Source organism: Enhydra lutris, unplaced genomic scaffold, assembly GCF_002288905.1.
Source record: "Enhydra lutris kenyoni isolate GAN:26980312 unplaced genomic scaffold, ASM228890v2 scaffoldscaffold6, whole genome shotgun sequence".
Taxonomy (NCBI): domain Eukaryota; kingdom Metazoa; phylum Chordata; class Mammalia; order Carnivora; family Mustelidae; genus Enhydra; species Enhydra lutris.
The window spans coordinates 15,178,817-15,199,315 of record NW_019154090.1 but is presented as its reverse complement, the minus strand read 5'-3'; the positions used below and the strand labels follow the sequence as shown (position 1 = coordinate 15,199,315).

At 41.1% G+C, this 20,499-nt stretch overlaps 1 protein-coding gene across 1 annotated transcript in view; it reads left to right on the top strand.

Moving 5' to 3' along the window:
• The window catches only part of LOC111141470 (serine/threonine kinase 4), a 94,400-nt gene that overhangs the window by 27,708 nt on the left and 46,193 nt on the right, over window positions 1-20,499 (top strand). The window contains exons 8-9 of the mRNA XM_022494048.1: window positions 1,247-1,375; window positions 2,552-2,738. Of these exons, the coding sequence (XP_022349756.1) occupies window positions 1,247-1,375; window positions 2,552-2,738 (316 nt within the window). The remainder of the gene's footprint in view (window positions 1-1,246; window positions 1,376-2,551; window positions 2,739-20,499) is intronic.

Genomic DNA, 20,499 nt, shown 5'->3' with positions numbered 1-20,499 from the left:
TTTTCAAAGCGGAGAGAAGAGAGAACAAGGAAATACGATATTCTTGAAAATGAGCCTGGGTTGGTCTTATTTCTAAGTGTATTGACAGAGTCCTTTCCTGCCGGGAGGGGTTACTGATGAAGTTTTATGGAAAATAAATCTCTTTTGCAATCCCACCATGTGCTGAGGCATACTTCTAATCTCCTGAGTACTTACAGAGGCCTTAGAGACCATATATCCTCTGGTGGGTGCTGGGGAATAGAGAACAGGTTGCAAAGAGAAACACTGGGGGGACAGTGTCCGAATCAGTTGGGAAGACCCCAAAAGAAATTCCAGACGTAACTTCCCAACTGTGTGAATTTCTTATTGTACTACCAACACAAATAACAAAAATGTACAGTGGTATTAATATTAAAAAATTCAAGCATTTTTGGTATTCATTTACATTCCATTATTTTATTATTTATATATTTATTATTTATTTCATCATTCCACACTATCCCTGTGTTTCAAGTGTCTTTGCTGAATGATATTCGGGTCTACATCTCTTATGTATTTGTGACCAGTTTTAGTATTTCTGCGGTAACTACAATTTTGTACTAAAACCCTTTTTTTTTTTACCTAAATTTGTAGTTGGCAATGCTAGGTAGCACATTGTATAGGAAGAATAAGCAGGGTGAGTAAATTATTCGGTGCTATTTAAACAATATCTTTATGACACTTAAGTCTTACCCTCTAAAATCATCTCTTAAATTACTGGACTTTTCGCTTATCTCTTGAAAAAAATTTGGAGTTTTATGTACTGAAGCGTATCTATACTCTGCGATATTTGAAAGATGCGCAGAATGTGCCACAGTTCACTGTCGTGTGGGACCGTTCCACACCTTGAAGGCTTGCTGGTGTCCCTGGCTCCCCTGACTTGCCCTCCGTGTTCTCCAAACACTGTGACCGCTCCCAGCTCCCAGCATGTTTAGCAAACTTCCTCTAGGGGGCGATACCACCCTGTTGAGAATCTCTAGATTCGGCAGCGAGAAACAGAGGAGACTTTGGCAGCCAGGCTGAAAAAGATGGGCAAAGCCCGAATGCGCGTGTGGTCAGAGTTATAAATTGAGTGTGGTTTCATGGCGCTCACCCAAAACAGAAAGAGAAAGAAGAGATTCGTGGACTGAGCAGATGGTATCCAGTCCCTCCAGTGTGCCAGGCGCTGGGTGGGCGGGCACTGGTGCCCTCGATACCATCTCCAGTGTTGTCCTCTTTCTCATTGAAGCACCCGTTTGTCAAGAGCGCCAAGGGGGTGTCGATCCTGCGGGACCTAATTAACGAGGCCATGGATGTGAAGCTGAAACGCCAGGAAGCCCAGCAGCGGGAGGTGGACCAGGACGACGATGAGAACTCCGTGAGTGGCAGGCCCCGCCGTGGGCCTCGGGCATTTGTGCGTATTATTTCCTGATTGCCGGGTCAGGTGAGATGAGTGGGGGGGTAACAGGTCAGCCTGGGGCTGGGGATGCCCCTTGCATGAATTATGGCCTGCCCGGGACACTGCTAAGGGCTTGCTGAGGTCGTGCTCATTCTTCTCACAGTGCTTCCTAAGACACTTCCAAATTTTACTCTCTGGCCCCCTTATCATTTCTTCCATTTACCTTTTTTTTTTCTCTCTTTTTTTTTTTTTTATTTGGAAAAGCAAATGTTCAGGTATGAAACTTGGTTTTTTATGCCCTTTGGGGGATCAAGGATCAGTACTAAAATGTACATTTTATACCCGCAGACTCCCTCATAAGCCTGAGATTCCAAGGGTGTTCACCTCTATGTTATAAACTATTTTTTTTTAAAGATTTTATTTATTTATTTGACAGACAGAGATCACAAGTAGGCAGAGAGAGAGAGAGGAGGAGGCAGGCTTCCCACTGAGCAGAGAGCCTGATGTGGGGCTCGATCCCAGGACCCTGGGATCATGACCTGAGCCGAAGGCGGAGGCTTTAACCCACTGAGCCACCCAGGCGCCCCTGTTGTAAAACTATTTAAAAAACAAACAAACCCAGGGGTGCCTGGGTGGCTCAGATGGTTGGGCTTCTACCTTCGGCTCGGGTCGTGATCCCGGGGTTTTGGGATCGAGTTCTGCGTCGGGCTCCCTGCTTGGCGGGGAGACTGCTTCTCCCTCTCCCTCTGCTACTCCCCCTGCTTGTGCCTTCTTTCTCTCTATCAAATTAATGGGTAAAATCTTTAAAAAAAATGGCTGTACTCACAGGGGCTCACACTCATGACCCTGAGATCAAGAGCCGTGGGCTCCTCTGACTGAGCCAGCCAGGCACCCCTCTGTTGTGAAACCCTTATGAAAGAGAGAGGAAGGGGAGAGGGAGAGGGTCCTCCCGGGTTAGATATGCCACTCTTGCCTGGCTGATTTTATGTTCTTCTTTGGTTAAGTAAGAGTGCTCTCAGTTCTCAGGGGTATGGGTCTAGCACCCCAGTTGGCATCAAATCCTGAAATGCTTGCACTGAGATCAATAATAGTAATTCCAAAGACTCAGGCCTTTTGATCCAGTCGGGCCTGATTTGAGGTTTTGCCCTCTTGCAGGAGGAGGATGAGATGGACTCCGGCACGATGGTTCGAGCAGCAGGTGATGAGATGGGTACTGTCCGGGTAGCCAGCGCCGCGAGTGACGGAGCCAGCACTATGATCGAGCACGGGGACACATTGCCATCGCAGCTGGGCACCATGGTGATCAACGCAGAGGATGAGGAAGAGGAAGGGACCATGAAAAGTAAGGCTCTGCTTAAATGTACTCTCTCCTCGGACAGCCCCTGCGCACTGCAGAGAAAATAGGCCCTTGTGGTCCACACGGGCTCGGGCTGGAGTCGTTTTCTGGTTGTGCAGGGTGAGGGTAGGGCGGGGTGCAGGAGAGGAGAGTTGGCCTGAGACAGCAGAGGCAAGAACGCATCAGCAGTGAGGAAGGACCTTCTTCGGAACCAGAACGGCCAGCTCTCATTGAATGTTGTCCTTTTCTCCTCCTTTGCTCCGCGGAGGCAAGCCCGTGTATTGTTTTGATGCATAATTCAAAGTGTGTTGAGACTCTGAACTATTTACTATAAATGTCTTCAGTCTATTTTCTGTTTTCTGATAGCCAATAGTTAGGATGACTGTCCAGGTTTGAAAGTCCAGTCGCGTCCCTTCTAGTTGGATCTCTGCTGCACTTCTTACCCTGCTCATTCTTTTTGGCCTGTGGCCGCGGCCTGACACTAGGGCTTGGCTCCCATCTCAGGCTGCCTGTCATCTTCTCTGATCTTCTGTTGTTTCCCGTTCCTTTCTCTGCATCACAGACCAACTCACAGAGGAAAGGAATTTGGAATACAAATGGTAATAATTGAGTTCTGGATGCACATTTTAGCCTGAGCCTTTCATAGCCTTAAGTCTTTATGATCTTTTCATTATCTTTCCTCCCCGACTTTTTAAAGTTTAAAGGTCCTTCCTTTAAACCAGGGAGCAGCAACCTATGGTTCACAGGCCAAATCCAGCCCACCACCTGGTTTTGGCAGTAAACATTTATCAGAACATAGCCGTGTCCATTCATTTACATATTGTCTGTGACTGCTTTTCTGCCACAGAAGCAGAGTGAGTGGTTGTGACAGAGACTGTGTGGCCCGCAAAGCCTGAAATGTTTGTTCTCTGGTTCTTTACAGAAAAAGTTCTCTAACCCCTGCTCTAGACTCCCTGCTTTGTGATGAATTCATTTATGAATTTTTCTTCAGTGCTGTGTCCCAGGGACTTTGCCAGGTGCTGAAGAGACAGTCCTTTAACTCATTGTCTCGTGTAGTGGGCAGACCATTAGTTAATTACACTTTAGCGTGTGAAACAAGTTCTAAAATAGAGGTAATCTAGGCGCTTGTCAAAGCAGAGTGGAAAAGTATTCAGTCTGCATTGGGGATTACTGAAGAATTCTGGAGGAAAAGTAGGAGGGTTGGCAGTGAGTAGCGCAGACGGAGGTGTTCCAGCAGAGGGAGCGGTGTACCCTGAGTTGCAGAGGGCGAGAGGAGGGTGGACCAGTGCAAGGGGCCTGCAGCTGCTTTCTTGGGACCAGAGCGAGCAGATCTACGCTCTGGGCCCCAGGCAACACCCTCTGCTTTTCACCTTTCAGGTCTGTGTATTTATAATCAGCCCTTTGTTTATGAAGAGAAAGGGTTTTCTTTTTTTCCTTTTTCTCTTTAGGGGCCATGGCTCATCATCTGTGTTTGGATTCTGGTCAGAAGAATACAGGTGGTGGGAGAGTAGTAGGAGTGGTGATGGATGTGTAAATTGGTATAACTTTTCTGGAACGCGGTATGCATCAAGAGTTTAAAAGGTTCAGACCTTGGACCCGGTACATTCCACTTCTGGGAATCGGGTCCAAGAAAATAATCGAAGATTGAGACAAATTATATTCAAGAATTTTTCCAAACATGTTACTTATAATTGTAAAAAAAGAAAAATCTGGATTAATTTAAATGTTTCGTAGCAGATGGTTGGTCAAATAAATTTATGGTACATCCTTAAGAGGGACTATTATACCATACAGAAATAATAAAAACCCTGTTTTGGGGGGAATTTTTTTTTTAAGAGATTTTATTTATTTATTTGAGAGACAGAGATCACAAGTAGGCAGAGAGGCAGGCAGAGAGAGAGGAGGAAGCAGGCTCCCCGCTGAGCAGAGATCCTGATGCGGGGCTCGATCCCAGGACCCTGAGATCATGACCTGAGGTGAAGGCAGAGGCTTTAACCCACTGAGCCACCCAGGTTCCCCCTGGGGGGGAGTATTTAGTGAGTTAGGGAAGTACTTATGATATATTATTAAGTGAGGAAAGAAAGAAGCAAAATTATAGCAGTTTTATAAAAGTTTTATAAAAGTAAGAAGATATTTTAAAAAATACCAGTTTTATAAAAGTAAGAAGATAAATTACATATACATAAAATGTATACATAGAAAAAAGACTGAAAGAAAACCCAGAAAGGTTGGAGGTAAATAAATCAGTTATTAAAAGTAGTTATTGGTAGTAGGATTATATATATTTTATTTTATTTTTTACTATTTATTTATTTTAAAAAAATTTATTTATTTATTTGACAGAGAGAGAGTACAAGTAGGCAGAGTGTCAGGCAGAGGGAGAGGGAGAAGCAGGCTCCCCACCGAGCAGGGAGCCTGATGCAGGGCTCCATCCCAGGACCCTGGGATCATGACCTGAGCCGAAGGCAGCCACTTAACTGACTGAGTCACCCAGATGCCCCTTATTTTATTTTTTAGATTTTATTGATTAACTTCACAGAGAGAGGGGGCATGAGCATGAGGGGAACCTTAAAAAAATGGATATTTATAAGAGTTTATAAAAGCATTGTCATCCTGCTAGTCCCTTTAAATTCTTACCTCATTCAGAGTTCTTGGATATGTTTCATTCCCTACTCTCCAGATCGAAGCACCCGAGAAATGTGTTGTCTGTTACGTAAATAATCAAGTGAATGCTATTTACTAAATTTAGTGTTTTTTGTTTTGTTTTTAAGTAGCCAGTGTGATTTGTTAGGAAGGTTTTGCAGTAAGGAGAGGTGCTGATCTATAGTCTTTTCATTGACTCTGAGTGCTTTATCTTCTACTTGTTTTAAGGGCTTTAATCATACAGATTATAATCACCGTGTAGTGTAGCAAGGCGGGTTCATTAACATCTGTTGTGTATGTGCATGTTATGGAAAATCTGCCCTTTTTTTTATTTAAAGAATTAATTTTGTTCCAAATGTAATTTTCCAAATGTATTTAAAGTGCTAATTCATTCAGTGGGTTGTTTGTTCAATTTCTGAGCTTGGGTAGTTTCGCGTGTCTAATGAGAAACATGCATCTTTTATTACAGTCATGATGGAAAACCGTTTAAAAACCTCAGCAGTCACAGCTGAGTGACATTAAATAAACTCAGGTCACCAGTCATCTGCTACACGTCTGGTAATTCTGTTTTTGGGCCATAGGTTTGACAGATTTGCCACATATTTTGAGATCTCAACCACTTACTATTTTAGATATTATTTACACTTTTTCATCATGAGAAATTAAAATGTGCATAATTGCACAGAATAATACCATGACTGACCCCAGTGGACCTGTCATCCAGTTTCAAACCTGATTAACTCACTGCCCATCATACCTCAGGCTCCCCCAAAGAAAATAAACTCAATTAATTTAATGCAAATCTCAGAGATCATACCATTTCTTCAGGATTAGTTTTAAACATGTAAAGACTGTCTGACCAAGGTTGGCTCAGAGGCTAGCTCTCTGTGTTGTTTTGGAGAAGTCACTTTCCTTGTACAGGCCTCCGTGCCTTAATCAGTAAAATTAAAGAATTATTAAATTTATGTACTTTTCTTTTTCCTTAGAGCGCAAATAGTCCACACATTTATAAGGATTGTATAACTCATGACTAATATAGAACTGAAGTTTCTAGAAGTTGAAATTTGTGAAAATAAATAGGCTTTCATCTAGTGTCTTCTTTGACCTGTGAAATGTTTAATTCTCGAAAATTATAACTATTACCCTTGATAAACTCAACAACAAAAAAAGACCTATCCCTATAGCTGTTTGCATTAGTTTCAGAGAACCTCATTTTCTTTTCTAGTTTTAAAGAAACAGTAACAAGAAAATTGGAAGGCTCACATACATAATTTGTGTAAGACATCTGGGTCAGACACTTTTCTGAAATTTTTGGTACACTTTTTGACAATTGCCTATATTTTACAGATCTTTCTAAAAGTTTATTCCTTGTCTTTGAAAAGTTAATTTCATTTGCTCCTATTCTCATTTACTATATTAAAAATTATTATACCAACATTATTACAGCAATATGAATCGACTGTTAGTTTACCCTCTCACTCCAATAAAGAATGCCTGTTTTTGACTATGCACCTATATGATTCCTATATGGTAATAATTTGCCTAGATACTCTGTTTTCTGATTATTTTCCACTCAGTAAGTGTATGCATTTTCCAAGGTGCTGCAAAACTCTTTTTTTATATTTATCACACTTAACAAGGTTTTTAAATCACTTATCTGTTGCTAGACATTTTGGTTGTTCATAATTTTTCACCAGGGGGAACTTCTTACATATAAATGTTGCTTTTCCTGACAAAGTTTTCAGAAGTATTTGAATAGTTTCATGTGTTATTGTCACATTGTGGTGCTGCTGTACTGCCCTCTGAAGTTTGTACCACTTGACATTCTGTCAGGATAATAGCTATCAGAGGGCTTGGTTTCTCCCTTTGTATCTAGTTCTTCTTTTTATTTCCCATGTTTTAAGTCTCTGTGCCACTTTCTGGGTGTTTTCTCTGGATTTATTTCTAATTCTATCATTCCTTTTTTAGCCATGTCAAATCAACAATTTGACCCAGACATGGAGTTTATTTAGTAGAAAAATTTTTTGCTTCCTAGAAGTTTTTTTTTTCTTTAATATTTTATTTATTTATTTGAGAGAGAGAGAACAAGCACAAGCAGGGGAGGGGCAGAGGGAGAAGCAGGCTCCCTGCTGAGCAGCGAGCCCGATGTCGGGGTCTGACCCCAGAACCCTGGGATCATGACCTAAGCCAAAGGCAGATGCTTAACTGACTGAGCGACCCAGGGTGCCCTGCTTCCTAGAAGTTTTAATTAGTTATTTTTATTTTTATTTTTTAATTTTTTTAAAAGATTTTATTCATTTATTTGACAGACAGAGATCACAAATAGAGAAGCAGGCAGAGAGAGAAGAGGAAGCAGGCTCCCCACTGAGCAGAGAGCCCGATGCGGGGCTCGATCCTAGGACCCCGGGATCATGACCTGAGCCGAAGGCAGAGGCTTTAACCCACTGAGCCACCCAGGTGCCCCTAATTAGTTATTTTTAGATCTGGTTTTCTTTTGTAGTGTTCTAGTCTTATATTACAAATATTATTCCTTTATCTCTTTGAATATTATTTTAAGGTTTTTTTTTAAATTAATTAATATTTTTTGAGAGAGAGAGAGAACAGAGAATGGGGTGGGGGGTGCAGAGGGAAAGATGAGAGAGAATCCCAAGCAGACTCGATGCTCAGCTCAGCGAGCCCTTTTAACTCCCCCCACCCATGTGGGGCTTGATCCACAACCTCGAGATCATGACCCGAGCTGGAACCAGAGTTGGACACTTAACTGACTAAGCCACCCAGGTGCTCATAAGGTATTTCTTAGATCAGTCTATTATCTTGAGTTTCTTGGGTCTAATTTCTGCTGTTTATTGTGTCTGCTATTTCTCATGCTGTTAGATTTCTTCTTACACTTTGTGATTTTTGTTTGTGGGCTTATCTTCATTGGGAAGTATCTTCTTCGGAGTCTCTTATGTTCCTTGAGTTGCATGGGTGTCCTTGAGTTGCATGGGTGTCCCTTTGGGGCCCTAAGGGGTATTTCATTCCAGGAGTCTTAGATTATTTCTTGTTTCTGTAGTGTGCTTGTGGTACAGCCAAGGGAATTACATTTCTAGAGGTTGACTCGTTCCACCCCTCACACGGGCAGAAGCCATTCCTAAGCCATGTCCTTGAGCTTGTGAATAGTTTGTCCTGGCTTCTTTCTTTGTGCTGGGAATTGAGTTCTAGCTTCCTTTTTATAGACGCGTGTTGGCTTCTGTCTTTATCCCGGTTCCTGCTCCCACATCAGGCTTAAAACTAGTCTCTGTGGTTTGGTTTTCCCGGTGGGCCATTCACTTCAGTGCTTTGGGTTCCTCTGTTGCTTTTGCCATTTGCAGTTTCCTGTTCTCGTTTTGAGCACTACAATGTTTCTGTTTTGTTAAGCCTTGAATTTTCGTGTGTTTAGAGACGGAGGGGGCCTCTAGTACTTCCGCCCATTCAGTCGTCTTGGACTGTCTATAGTGAGGCTAGGTCTCTACTTTCTCCACCAGGGAAGACTTGATAGAGAGATTGTTATTTGCTCGTGGTCACATAGCAAGTAAGTGCCAGTGCTGGTAATCCGAAGTCCAGAGTCTGTGCTCCTTTCCTTCTACTGAACTTCCAGCTTGTATGGAAGCCCACTCTTACATGAGTGGGCATTAGAGCTAATACAAAGCTCATCAAAATTCATGATTCAGACGGGGGCTGGCTTCTGAGGAGATTCCAGAGATAATCTTTTTCTTTTTCCTAGAACCAATTATGTATTATATATAAATTCTTTGTTTACTCTACTCAGGAAGATAAGCATTATAACCGTTAATAGCCATTAATGATTAAGCCCTTAATATGTATCAGGCATTGTGCTTAATCCTTTGCAAGCGTTTCCCGTATTAATCATTAGTATCATGCTGTGCGGTAAATATAGCCACCTCACATTTTATAGCAGCAGAAATGAAATTGCGAAGAGATTAAGTAACTTGCTCGTGATCACACAGTGAGTAACAGAAAAGCGGAGGCTTCAAGCCAGATAATGTTTGATTTCAAAGCTTATTATGTTATATTCCCACTTTGGCAGAGCCTTTTTATTAAGTGGTTGAGGCTCATGTTACAGATTATATGTTGGTGAGCTCCAGCCTGCAGGAATGTACCTCTGCTTTGCTGGTTGTGTGAATAACTGGCCACTCTACAAGTTTCCCCAGCGGTTCCAGTAGCGAAGGACAGGTGGTTCTCCAAGGGAGCCTGCCTGTGATGGTAGGCTTAACAGTGGATTCTGTGTCAGGGAGCAAGTTGTGGTTGTGTATATCTGAATCTACAAGAAAGAATCCATTTGCGGCTAGAGGGAGGGGATCAGAGTTGGGTGAGACCCGGCCGTCTTAACAAGAGACCTCGGGAACTTCTAAGAACCGTGGAACGTGGTCTGCCGTACTTTGAAAACTTGTGTCTGGATAAAATATCAGTTTGGGGATTTGGGAAGATGTCTTCTATTTGTGTACTTAAGTGTGGGGTTTTTTTGTTTTTTGTTTTTTTGGTTTTTTTTTTTTTTTTTGGTAAGAGCTATACAGGAACTTTGCCCCAAAGATCTGAAGACAAGAACTTTTCCCCAAAGATTTGAACTCAGAGGAGAGGTTGTAGGTCAGTGTTAGGATTGTTGTTCTTTCTCTGGACCAGCAGAGGGAGCTCTGTAACAGGTCATGGTTAGAATGGTGTGTTCCCCCTGTCCACCGCCCCCCCCCGCCCCCACCTACGTTCTGTTCACAAATCCCCTTTCTGTAGTAGGCTTTATTCTCCCTCAAGACTGTCGTTTATTTATTTTAAAATCTATTTTAAGTAAGTGCAGCAACACTAGGACAGTGTCTTTATTTTATTTAGGTAGGAAATTGGATACCTCATACTTGGTGAAGTTCAAATAAAACTGAAGTCTGCCAAAACGTCTCAAAATAGTTTAAACTTTTCCTCTCTCTTCCCGGATTTCTCAGTAGACCTTCACCAGAACTGACGCTTTCTTTCTGCAACACAGTGCCGTGGATATAGTTTTGTAATCATCATCGGCTAAAATGGCTAACCAAGGAATTAAATAAAAATTTTAAATAAAACTTAAAATTCTGGTACAGAGCTGACTTGGAGAACGTTACTTGTGTATCAAAGTATATTAATAATGGCAACTTATAGTTTTGTTGCCTCTTTAGTTTTCACCTAATCTATTCCATACTGAATATACAGAAGTCAATCTTACTTCTTTCTTTTGATCCTTATATATTTTTCTTTCTTACCAAGACCTTCAGTTCAGTGTTGAATAGTAAAGGTGGTAGTGGGCATTCTAGTTTAAAAGGATTGAATCCGTGGTATCAATCTTTCCGTCTTCCAGGGATACCTGGGTGAATCATTCGGTTAAGCATCTGTCTTCAGCTTTGGTCATGATCCCAGGGTCCTGGGATCCAGTCCCACATTGGGCTCCTTGCTCAGTAGGGAGCCTGCTTCTCCCTCTCCCTCTGCCCCTCCCCCAGCCTGCGCATGCACATGTGCATGCGGCTCTTTCTTAGTCAAAATAAATAAATAAAATCTTAAAAAAAGAAACTTCCATCTTCCAGTGTCCAAGTTCTGACTTAAGCCTTTCAAATTAGATTCTGTGAAAGGGAGTAAGTGGGTGATTTGTATTTAAAACTTGCACACCATTGAGAAATTTCCAATTTTTATTCTAGAGCAATGGCCAAATTAATCTCTTGGAAATAGAATATTAAAGCGAGTGGCATACTTATGTTAGGACAACTCAGGAGCACAGTTTGGGCAAATTCCTGTGATAGTATTACGTGGTGAAAACACTGTGTGTTTGCAGTTCTCCAGAAATTCCCAAGTCTGATGAAGGCCCCTATTGTAGCCATAAGTTTCCTCATGTCAAAACCAAAGCCCAGGCTCCTGTTGAAATGATTTTATTTCAACACCATCCATCAGATACTACTTTCAGAGCTGCAGAAGATGGAAATTCTTGACTCAAAGCCTATTTTCTTGACACCTGCAGTTGTTTGGAGAGGATCGTTAAAACGCTGTGTCCCTTGTGTGTTCTCAGTCTTTCTCCCTGACTCCAGTGATAGCATTTTGCAAGGATGGTAAATAGGACATAAGTACTGCAGGTATTTTAAACCTTCTTTTACCACAGTAGCCTTAGTGTCCCAATTTCTGATTTCCTCAGGATGTTTAAAACTGTCACCGGAGAATATTAAGTGTCCGTGTGTGTCTTTGCCACTCACAGCAGTGTCTGAGAGTTTCACATGCATTGGTATAGTTACACATATCAAAGCTAAAACGTAAAACAGTTCATTTTGTTAGAAATGTATCTCTTAATAAGGGTAGGAGAAAGAAAAAGGGATCATGGAAAGAACATTGATTTTTGGAGTCAGAATCTTTGCTCTGAAACTTGCTCAGCATCTTGGGGCTCCTGGGTGGCTCAGTCGTTAAGCGTCTGCCTTCGGGTCAAGTCATGATTGCAGGCTCCTGGGATTGAGCCCTGCATCGGGATCCCTGCTCAGTGGGAAGCCTGCTTCTCCCTTTGCCACTCCTCCTCCTTGTGTTCCCTCTCTCACTGTGTCTTGCTCTGTCTCTGTCAAATAAATAAATAAAATCTTAAAAAAAAAAAAAAAAAAGAAACTTGCTCAGAATCTTATAAACAACTTTGTTCTGCCTTGGCAAGTTACTTCCTTTTCTTTGAGCCTCAGTTTCCTTGCCTAAAAAAATGGGCCGTAAAAGTTCCTACTTTGTAATGCTGTTAAGATGATATGAATTAATGTATGTAAAATACTGAGCCTGTAAATGCTTGAAAATGGTAAGTAATGTAAGTTCATGGGTCTTTTAACGACTGACAGTGGCTTTTTAATTGGGCCTACATGTTCCTTCAACCAAAGCTGCTTTTCTCATCCTAATTCGTTTTCTCTTGCTAGTTATGTTTTATGTATTTTTATGTTTTCATACTTCGTTCTAATGGTGTTTTGTAAGTGCTGCCTCTTTGCCTGTGCAACTGGCATGAAAATGGTTGAACTGGGATGCCTGGGTGGCTCAGTTGGTTAAGTGTCTGCCTTCAGCTTGGGGATGATCCTGGGGCCCTGGGATCAAGTCCCACATCAGGCTCCTTGCTCAGTGGGGAGCCTGCTTCTCCCTCTGCCTGCCACTCCCCCTGCTTGTACGAACCCTCTCTCTCCCTCTTTCTCTCTGGCAAATAAATAAATAAAATCTTTAAAAAAATAAAAGAAAAATAAAATGGTCGAACTAAAGGAAGGTTACCTGTCAGTTTCAGTAATGTTTTAGAAATGTGCTGTGATGAGCAAGTGAGTAGGTGTTTGTGTGTGCGCGTGTGTTTCACATTCCTTGGCAATAAGATATAGGTGTTTTGAGAATCTGTTAAATAGCTCAAAATACAAGATGTCAGATTTTAAAGAATGCTAGACTTTGGATCCACCTGAGCCTTCTTTTGTTAAGTTTCAAACTGTTATCTTAATACTGTGGCATTTCTTACTGCCTGGAATTTTTTCTCTCCCTGAAAGATAATCGCTGCGGTTCACCGTGCATTTATCAGCAGCTTTCTGCTGGGTGGGATTTACAGGAGAAGAGTGGGCTCTTGGCCCTTAGACTTTTCTCACAATTGCACAGATAGTTCAAGGTCATCTTGCCAGAGTGGAGACTAAATCCTAATTGTTTGTGCAGTTTTCCTAATTGTGTCCAGATGCTGGGCTCAATTTTATCTTTGGAAACCATTAACATTCTTGATTCTTTTGGGATGAGCCAAAAAGCACAGACACGTGGTGCCTGAAAATTCATTGGAAACACCCTGCCAGACCACATATTAGGATATGAAAGTAGCAAATCTCAGTGTGACTTGGGCGAAGGGCTCAAGGCCTATATTTTTGGGAAGATAAGGTACTACATTATAGTTAAGTTGGTGAAAAGAGAGCCAAGAATAGCCATGGGGGAAATGTATTTTCCAAGACAGAGAGCAGTAGCACAAAAGTAATGAAGAACAAGGGAAAATGAGTCCTAAAAGATATGCTTTGGCTCTTATGCCTAAGAGGCAGACAAATCAGTTGTGACTGGTTAAGGGAATATATTTCTTTGGTGCTCTAAGCTGTTCTGACCTGCCTTTTCTTGTTCAGCAAAGGAATGGAGATCCATTTTTTATTTTTAAAGATTGTATTTATTTATTTGAAAGACAGAGATCACAAGTAGGCAGAGAGGCAGGCAGAGAGAGAGGGGGAAGCGGGCTCCCCGCTGAGCAGAGAGCCCGATGTGGGGCTCCATCCCAGGACCCCGGGATCATGACCTGAGCCGAAGACAGAGGCTTTAACCCACTGAGCCACCCAGGCGCCCCTGGAGATGCATTTTGTTCAACTTAAATGGCTCTACATAGAAAAAGATGATTCTCAAGTGTTTATGCTGTAAAAAGTAGCAAGTTGGAATCTGTATTTGTTAACAATAAATATCTAATGCCAAACAAAAAGTATTTATTAGGTAATCACTTGCATCATTACTGTATAGTGTACAAAAACCAAATGAGGCATTTGCTGCTGACCAGGAGTTAGGTTTAAAGGGGTTTAAAATAGGTTAAAATAGGTTTAAAGGGGAAGATGATATTTGTCATCATTATCTAGTATTTATGGAGTGTCTGTTACACTGTAACTATTCATTGTAATTCCTTATATGTCTGGGACATTACTCTGGATGCTTAGTCGTATTTGATGATGATAACTTAGTTGGGAATATAGGATCTCTGTATATGGAGGTAATATAATTCTAGGCTAAATGCTGGGTAAGTGGTACAGACAAGTATTAAAGGTTTTGTGAGAAGGAAAGCAAGGACCTAGATGTGCAGAAAGGCTGGGGGAGGTTTTAGCAGGTGTAAAGTCAGGAATGTAAACATATATATTAAATATTCAATTTGGCTGAAGTGGCTTTTTACCGGCTATGGAAGGACCTCGAATGCCACACTAAGTTTGAACTTGATTCTCTTGGTCATAGGGTAATATAAAGACATTTTGATCAGAAAGGTGATAGAACAAGGTGGTTTTTTAGGAGAGTCAGTGGGATGATGTGGAGTTCGAAAAGGCCGGAAAAGGGAAGACCAATTAGGAAATGTTTGCAGTACATTTCCTAATTGGTCTTCCCTTTTCATTTTCACTTGTCAACCTTCTGTATCTTTTTAGATATGCTGCCTCTATTGCTCTAGTTAGTAACCCTTTGAAATTTGGATTTAGATCCCTTTGAATCGATACGTGGCAGCTCACCAAACTTAAAGAAGTGAGCGCCACAGCCCAGAAGTCCCGTCGATTTACATAGACGCAATTGTCAAAATTGGTTAGCTGGAAGAGTTATTCTAGTTGGCCTCCAGGGAATCCTATAACTTACGATTCCAGCAGTTCTTAGTGGTTTCAAAGAACATTCAAAGGAATATTTATGACCAGACATAGAAACTTGGATAGTCACTTGTGTAATGAAATGAGTTACTATGCAGAAAGCACTTAGGTGCCCAGCAACAAAAACAAAAACAAAAAACACACAAAAAAAACAAAGTTTAATAAAGGTTAGATTAAAAATCAAGACAAACAACCCTCTGATAAGGCACAGTATTCCAGGCCAGAAGGAGACATTTGAGGGATTACTCGAGTTTTTTCTTGCAGATACTCATAGATGAAACAGAAGAAAATGTAGGCTTTGCCTACTGTTCTAATTTCAAACAAAACTAAGGTAGAAAAGAGTTATTATTGTGGCCATTAAGGTCAGAGTAGTGACCATTATGGTTTACTTAGTGACAGTCTTATAAAAATGAACGTAAACATGAAAGGGCATGAAGTTGAACACCCAGCAGGTGGTCACTCCAAAGGAAAAGACGGGCTTCAGTCTTTGGTCAAGCTCTTTCCCAGTTCTGACTACGCTGGCGTTGTGCCATAGCATATATGAATCCAGAAACCGAAGTAGATTGTAGAGGAAAGGGGTCCTTCCTCTTTTTTAAAAAAATTGAATTATTGATCTGTAACTCACATACCATGTAATTGACTCATTTAAAGTATACAGTTCACCCCTGGGGCTAATAATACATTATATGTTTATAAAAAAATTTTTAAAAATTTTTTTAAATATACAATTCAATGCATTTTAGTATGTTTACAGAGTTGTGCAACCATCACCGCAATCTGATTTTTATAAATGTATTTTTTAATTGAGATATAATTCACAAAAAAGAGAGCTATAATTCACCTGTCATAAAATTCACCATTTTAAAGTAATATAGTTCTGGGGGGTTTTAGTGTATTAACAAGGTTGTGCAGCCATAGCCACTGTCAAATTCCAGACATTTTCTTCACACCCCCAAGAAACCCGTAGTCCTGGTAGCAGTCACTTCTTGTTACCCCCATGTCCCTCTCACCAGGCGACCATTCATCTGCTTTCTGTCTCTGTGGATTTGCCTGTTCTCGAATCATACAGAACGTGGCCTTTGTGTTTGGCTTCTTCCACTTAATGTTTTCAAGGTTTATCCATGTAGTGGCTGAATAATTCCACTGTATGGATAATACCCTATTTTGCTGACACTCTAATTTTAGAGAATTCTGGTCACCACCAGAAGAAACTCCATATGCATTAGCAGTGACTTGCCATCTCCAGTTTTCTGTCCTAACTTACTTTTTGTTTCTACAGATTTGCCTATTCTGAACATAGAATATACGGTGTTTTGTGACTGGCTCTTTGCACTTAGCATAATACTTTTAGGGTTCATCCGTGTTGTAGCCCGTGTGAGTGTGTGTGAGCACTTCATTCCTTTTCATCGTGGAATAATACTCCATTGTGTGTCTGTACTGCATTTTATTTATCTATTCTTCAGCTGATGGACATTGGGTGGTTGGGTCCTTCTGTTTTTATATAGCATTTTTCAGAGAAAAGTGAATATGGAATACATTTGCTTATGACTTCAACCCCGGTCTGTGAGCTTAGACAGATTGTCCATTGAGCTTGCCGAATGCTGCTTGCAAAGAAAAACGGGTCATTCATAGTACAGGAATCCATGCATTTCCTGCGTTAGATAAAAGAATCAGAGCAAGAGATGGCAGTTTGGGAAGTTTGACTTTTCTGCTCAGTCCATTCTCTCCTGGGCTTCAGGTTTCTGGCATTATCTTTCAGCTGAACGTCTTCTTTTCCTGGGATACATCTGAAAATATACCCTAGCTCACATTGAAACAAAAGCCCACCAGCCAGTCGAAGCCCCAGGGACAGTGTTGCCTTTAATCAGCTTGGACTGATTCTCTTAGGCTTTTCAGCACGGACAGGCTGTTGTTCAGCACACTTGATCATCGAGCTCAGCAGTGCTAAAAGAAAAGTTCAAAGATAAGGTTCCTGGGAAAATTCCGTTCCCCCACTCTTTCTACACTCAATTTAGTGGCAGTTCTGACATGTCAGGAGAGTTTTCATTTTAATTTTGGAGAATTTGCAGTATGAGATGCAGCTCCTGAGTCTTAAAATCTGATGATCAGGGTTCACGTCCTGTCCTTGTTGGTAACTAGCTGCATAATCGTAGGCAGATTTCTCATCTGTAAGGTGGAAGTAATAATACATACCTCTAAAGATTTGAGGACTACGTGAAATGGTACATCGTCTAGTACTTGTGTGCCTAATAAGGGCAGGTCCTCCTCCCTCCCTCCTTCATTGACATGGTATTCATGAAGTTTGGATGGGAATATCATGCAAAAGTACCTCATCAAAAGCCTGGAACTTAGAAAGTATTCAGTAAACTTTAGTTGACTTTGAACTTGCGTTCTCAAAGACTAGAACTCCTTTTGTAGATATAGAGCCGTGTGTATGTGTATATGTATGTGTGAGGGACAGAGAGAGAGAGACAGCATCTCAGTTAGTTTTTACTGTGTAACAAACCATTTCAAACCTAGTGGTCTTTCTTTGCAGCACTGGTGCTATAGTGAGGAACGCAGCTGCCTTCCCAGGCTTAGTGCCAGCTGCTGTGATGGCGGCCGGGGCTGGCTGACACATGAAGACCTAAGATAGTCTGTTGACTGAGGCCTCACGCCACATGGTATTTTGCCATCCAGCAGACTCACTCATTTTTATTTATGTGGTAGTAGGATGGGGAAGCACTTCTCAAGTCCCTGTTTACAAGGTTTTTGCTTTGTTTCAATGGCCAAAGTGTGTCACATGGCCAGACCCACAGTCCCTGTGGGAGGGCAACAGGTGAGGATACTGGGCGGAAATGATCATGGTCATTTTTTGCAAACATCCTATCTAAGATGTTCATTATTACAGTAAAGCAGATATTGTTATTGAAAATTCTTTTCAGTCTATAAACTCAGAGTGAGAACAAGTGCTATAACTTAATTACAGTGTTAGTGAGAAGATGTTGGTCACAGCAGGAGCTCTGACTGCTCCATATGAACTTAATCCGAGAAGCACTCTAACATACAATATTGTGGTGCAGGCAGTTAATTTCTGGAATGACTAGATACAGGAATCACAAATACACCTTTTTTTTTTTTTTTTTTTGGAATGCATGCTGATTCTTGCCAGTTGAGTTGGCTTCCCTTACTGGTCGATTCATTCATTTCTTCAGCTTTAGTTATAGAAAACATTTTTATGACCAGCATCTCTAGGTGATATCTTTTTTACAATTTGGGCCAAGAAAAATGTGGTCACCTCTTCCATCTGTTTTAAGAAAGACTTCCCTGCTCCTTCCCTCCCTCCAGAATAAGCCCATTAACAACAACAACAAAATTCAGAGTCAGAGACAGTCTTGTCACAAGTATTTTGTTAAGTCCTAACTTTTTGCTTTGGTCTCATCTTTGGTTTATGCCCATACACATCTCAGTTGTGGCATATTTTATTTACTAAAGGTTTTATTTTCTTACCTGAGAGAGAGAGAGAGAGCATGTGTGAGCGAGAGGAGGAGCAGAGAAAGAGGGACAGGCAGACTCTGTGCTGAGCATGGAAGCCTAACGTGGGGCTTGACATGGGACTTGAACCCAGGACCCTAAGATCATGACCTGAGCTGAAACTCAAGTCAGACGCTTAACTGACTGAGCCACCCAGGTGCTCCTGGGCACATTTTAGATAGAGGTTATCAAGTGTCATGATCCCTCTGGAGATAAGAACTGTTTTTCCGTGGTTATTGGTAACTGAGCATAAATACATTTTCATGAGCTACTTGCCAACTCCTAGAATTATGACATTTTCAGAGCTGCAAAGGGACATAAGAAGTAATGGTCCAGTGACCTCTTTTTGTAACTTGGAACCTGTGGTTTTCCCAGATCTTACAGTGAGACCAAAATCTAGATGTTTGAACCCCAGGATAGGGATTTTTTAGTGCTGTCTCCAAAATCAACTTAAGCTTTTTTGTAATCTGATACATGTGAGCACTTAATTATTTGACTATAATTACATTTTGTGAATTTACATGTGAATTTTACTTCCAGCTCATGTCTGAATGTGCGATTAGAACAAAACTCTCTTATTGCAAAATCCTGTCTAGTTTTTGGAACTTTGGTCTCTAGTAAATATCGGGTATAATCAAGTCCCTGGTTATCAGTATCAAAAGGTGAAAGCAAAGATGTTTTAGATAGTTTTTACTTCTGACCCTTTAGTTGTTGAAAGTGACAAATAATAGTTGGTGATTTACCGTCAAAAATACTAGAAAGGGGGCGCCTGGGTGGCTCAGTGGGTTAAAGCCTCTGCCTTCAGCTCAGGACAGGATCCCAGGGTCCTGGGATCGAGCCCCGCATCGGGCTCTCTGCTCAGTGGGGAGCCTGCTTCCTCCTCTCTCTGCCTGCCTCTCTCACTACTTGTGATCTCTCTCTCCTGTCAAATAAATAAATAAAATCTTTAAAAAAAAAGTACTAGAAAGTTTCAGCTGACCTGGGAAGGGCTGTCTTCATCAAATAAGAGAAAAAACTGAAATACAAAGAAAGCAAGTATTTCGTTTTCTCATTTAAACAGTGATAGAGGGGCGCCTGGGTGGCTCAGTGGGTTAAAGCCTCTGCCTTCGGCTTAGGTCATGATCCCAGGGTCCTGGGATCGAGCCCCACATCGGGCTCTCTGCTCTGCAGGGAACCTGCTTCCTCCTCTCTCTCTGTCTGCCTCTCTGCCTACTTGTGATCTCTGTCTGTCAAATGGATAAATAAAATCTTTAAAAAAAAATAAACAGTGATAGAAATTAGACAAATGATTATACTCTGACTTAACAAACATTCCTTTGATTTTTATGATACGGTTTAGAATTAGACCCCAGAAAGGTTATCTTCAATGTTTCATCTCTGATTTAGAGACCTAAATTTCTAAGATCCACCTGTATTGCAACTGAAAGGAACAAATGAAGAATCATAGAAATATAGAGTACCAGTTATACAGTTTTTACTGTTGGATATGCTGCTTTAAGAAAATAATGCCTTTGTGGGTTTTGTAACAATTCCACAGGAGAACATATTTTAAATTACCTGTTATTTCTATCCGGAGTTGCCATTTTTATTAATGAACTCAATTCAGTCATTTCTTTGCATATATAAAGATGAATGGGTAAACAGATATGAAATGACAGAAGTAATGAGGGGTTAGTGTGTGGTATATGCAGCTTACTCTCAAACAGTCTATTTTCTAAGGAGATAATCTGTGTGTATTTCTTAAAAAAGAGGATATTTTATTCTGATAATACAGTTGTCAAGTGGTATAATCTCTTGACAACACCTTTCTCTCCCAAACCTCTTTACTGTTCGATTATTACTCTGAGCTCTTAGATTCCTTTTTAGTGAGATCTTTCTGGTGCTGAAAGTGTCCCAGAACTTACCAGTGGGAGCCCCTCAAGGTGGCTTCTGTTTCCTGTTGGTATGTACCCGTTAGTTTTTGAGTAATTGTTTGCTTTTTATGACACAAAAGATGTTCCAGGCCCACTTGGTACTTTTCCTGCCCTAGACCAGGAGTCAGCTGTTTTCCGTAAGAAGCCTTGGTTCCTTTGAGTGGGAGATGGTATTTGCAAACCAAGATCTGAGCACCAGGTGTGCTCATTGATAATGGGGTGTTACTGTTTTAAGGCTTCTTAATGAAAGATGCTTGGAATTTTTTTTTAAGTTATGAACTCATGTTCATACGTGCAGTTCAAATACAGTAC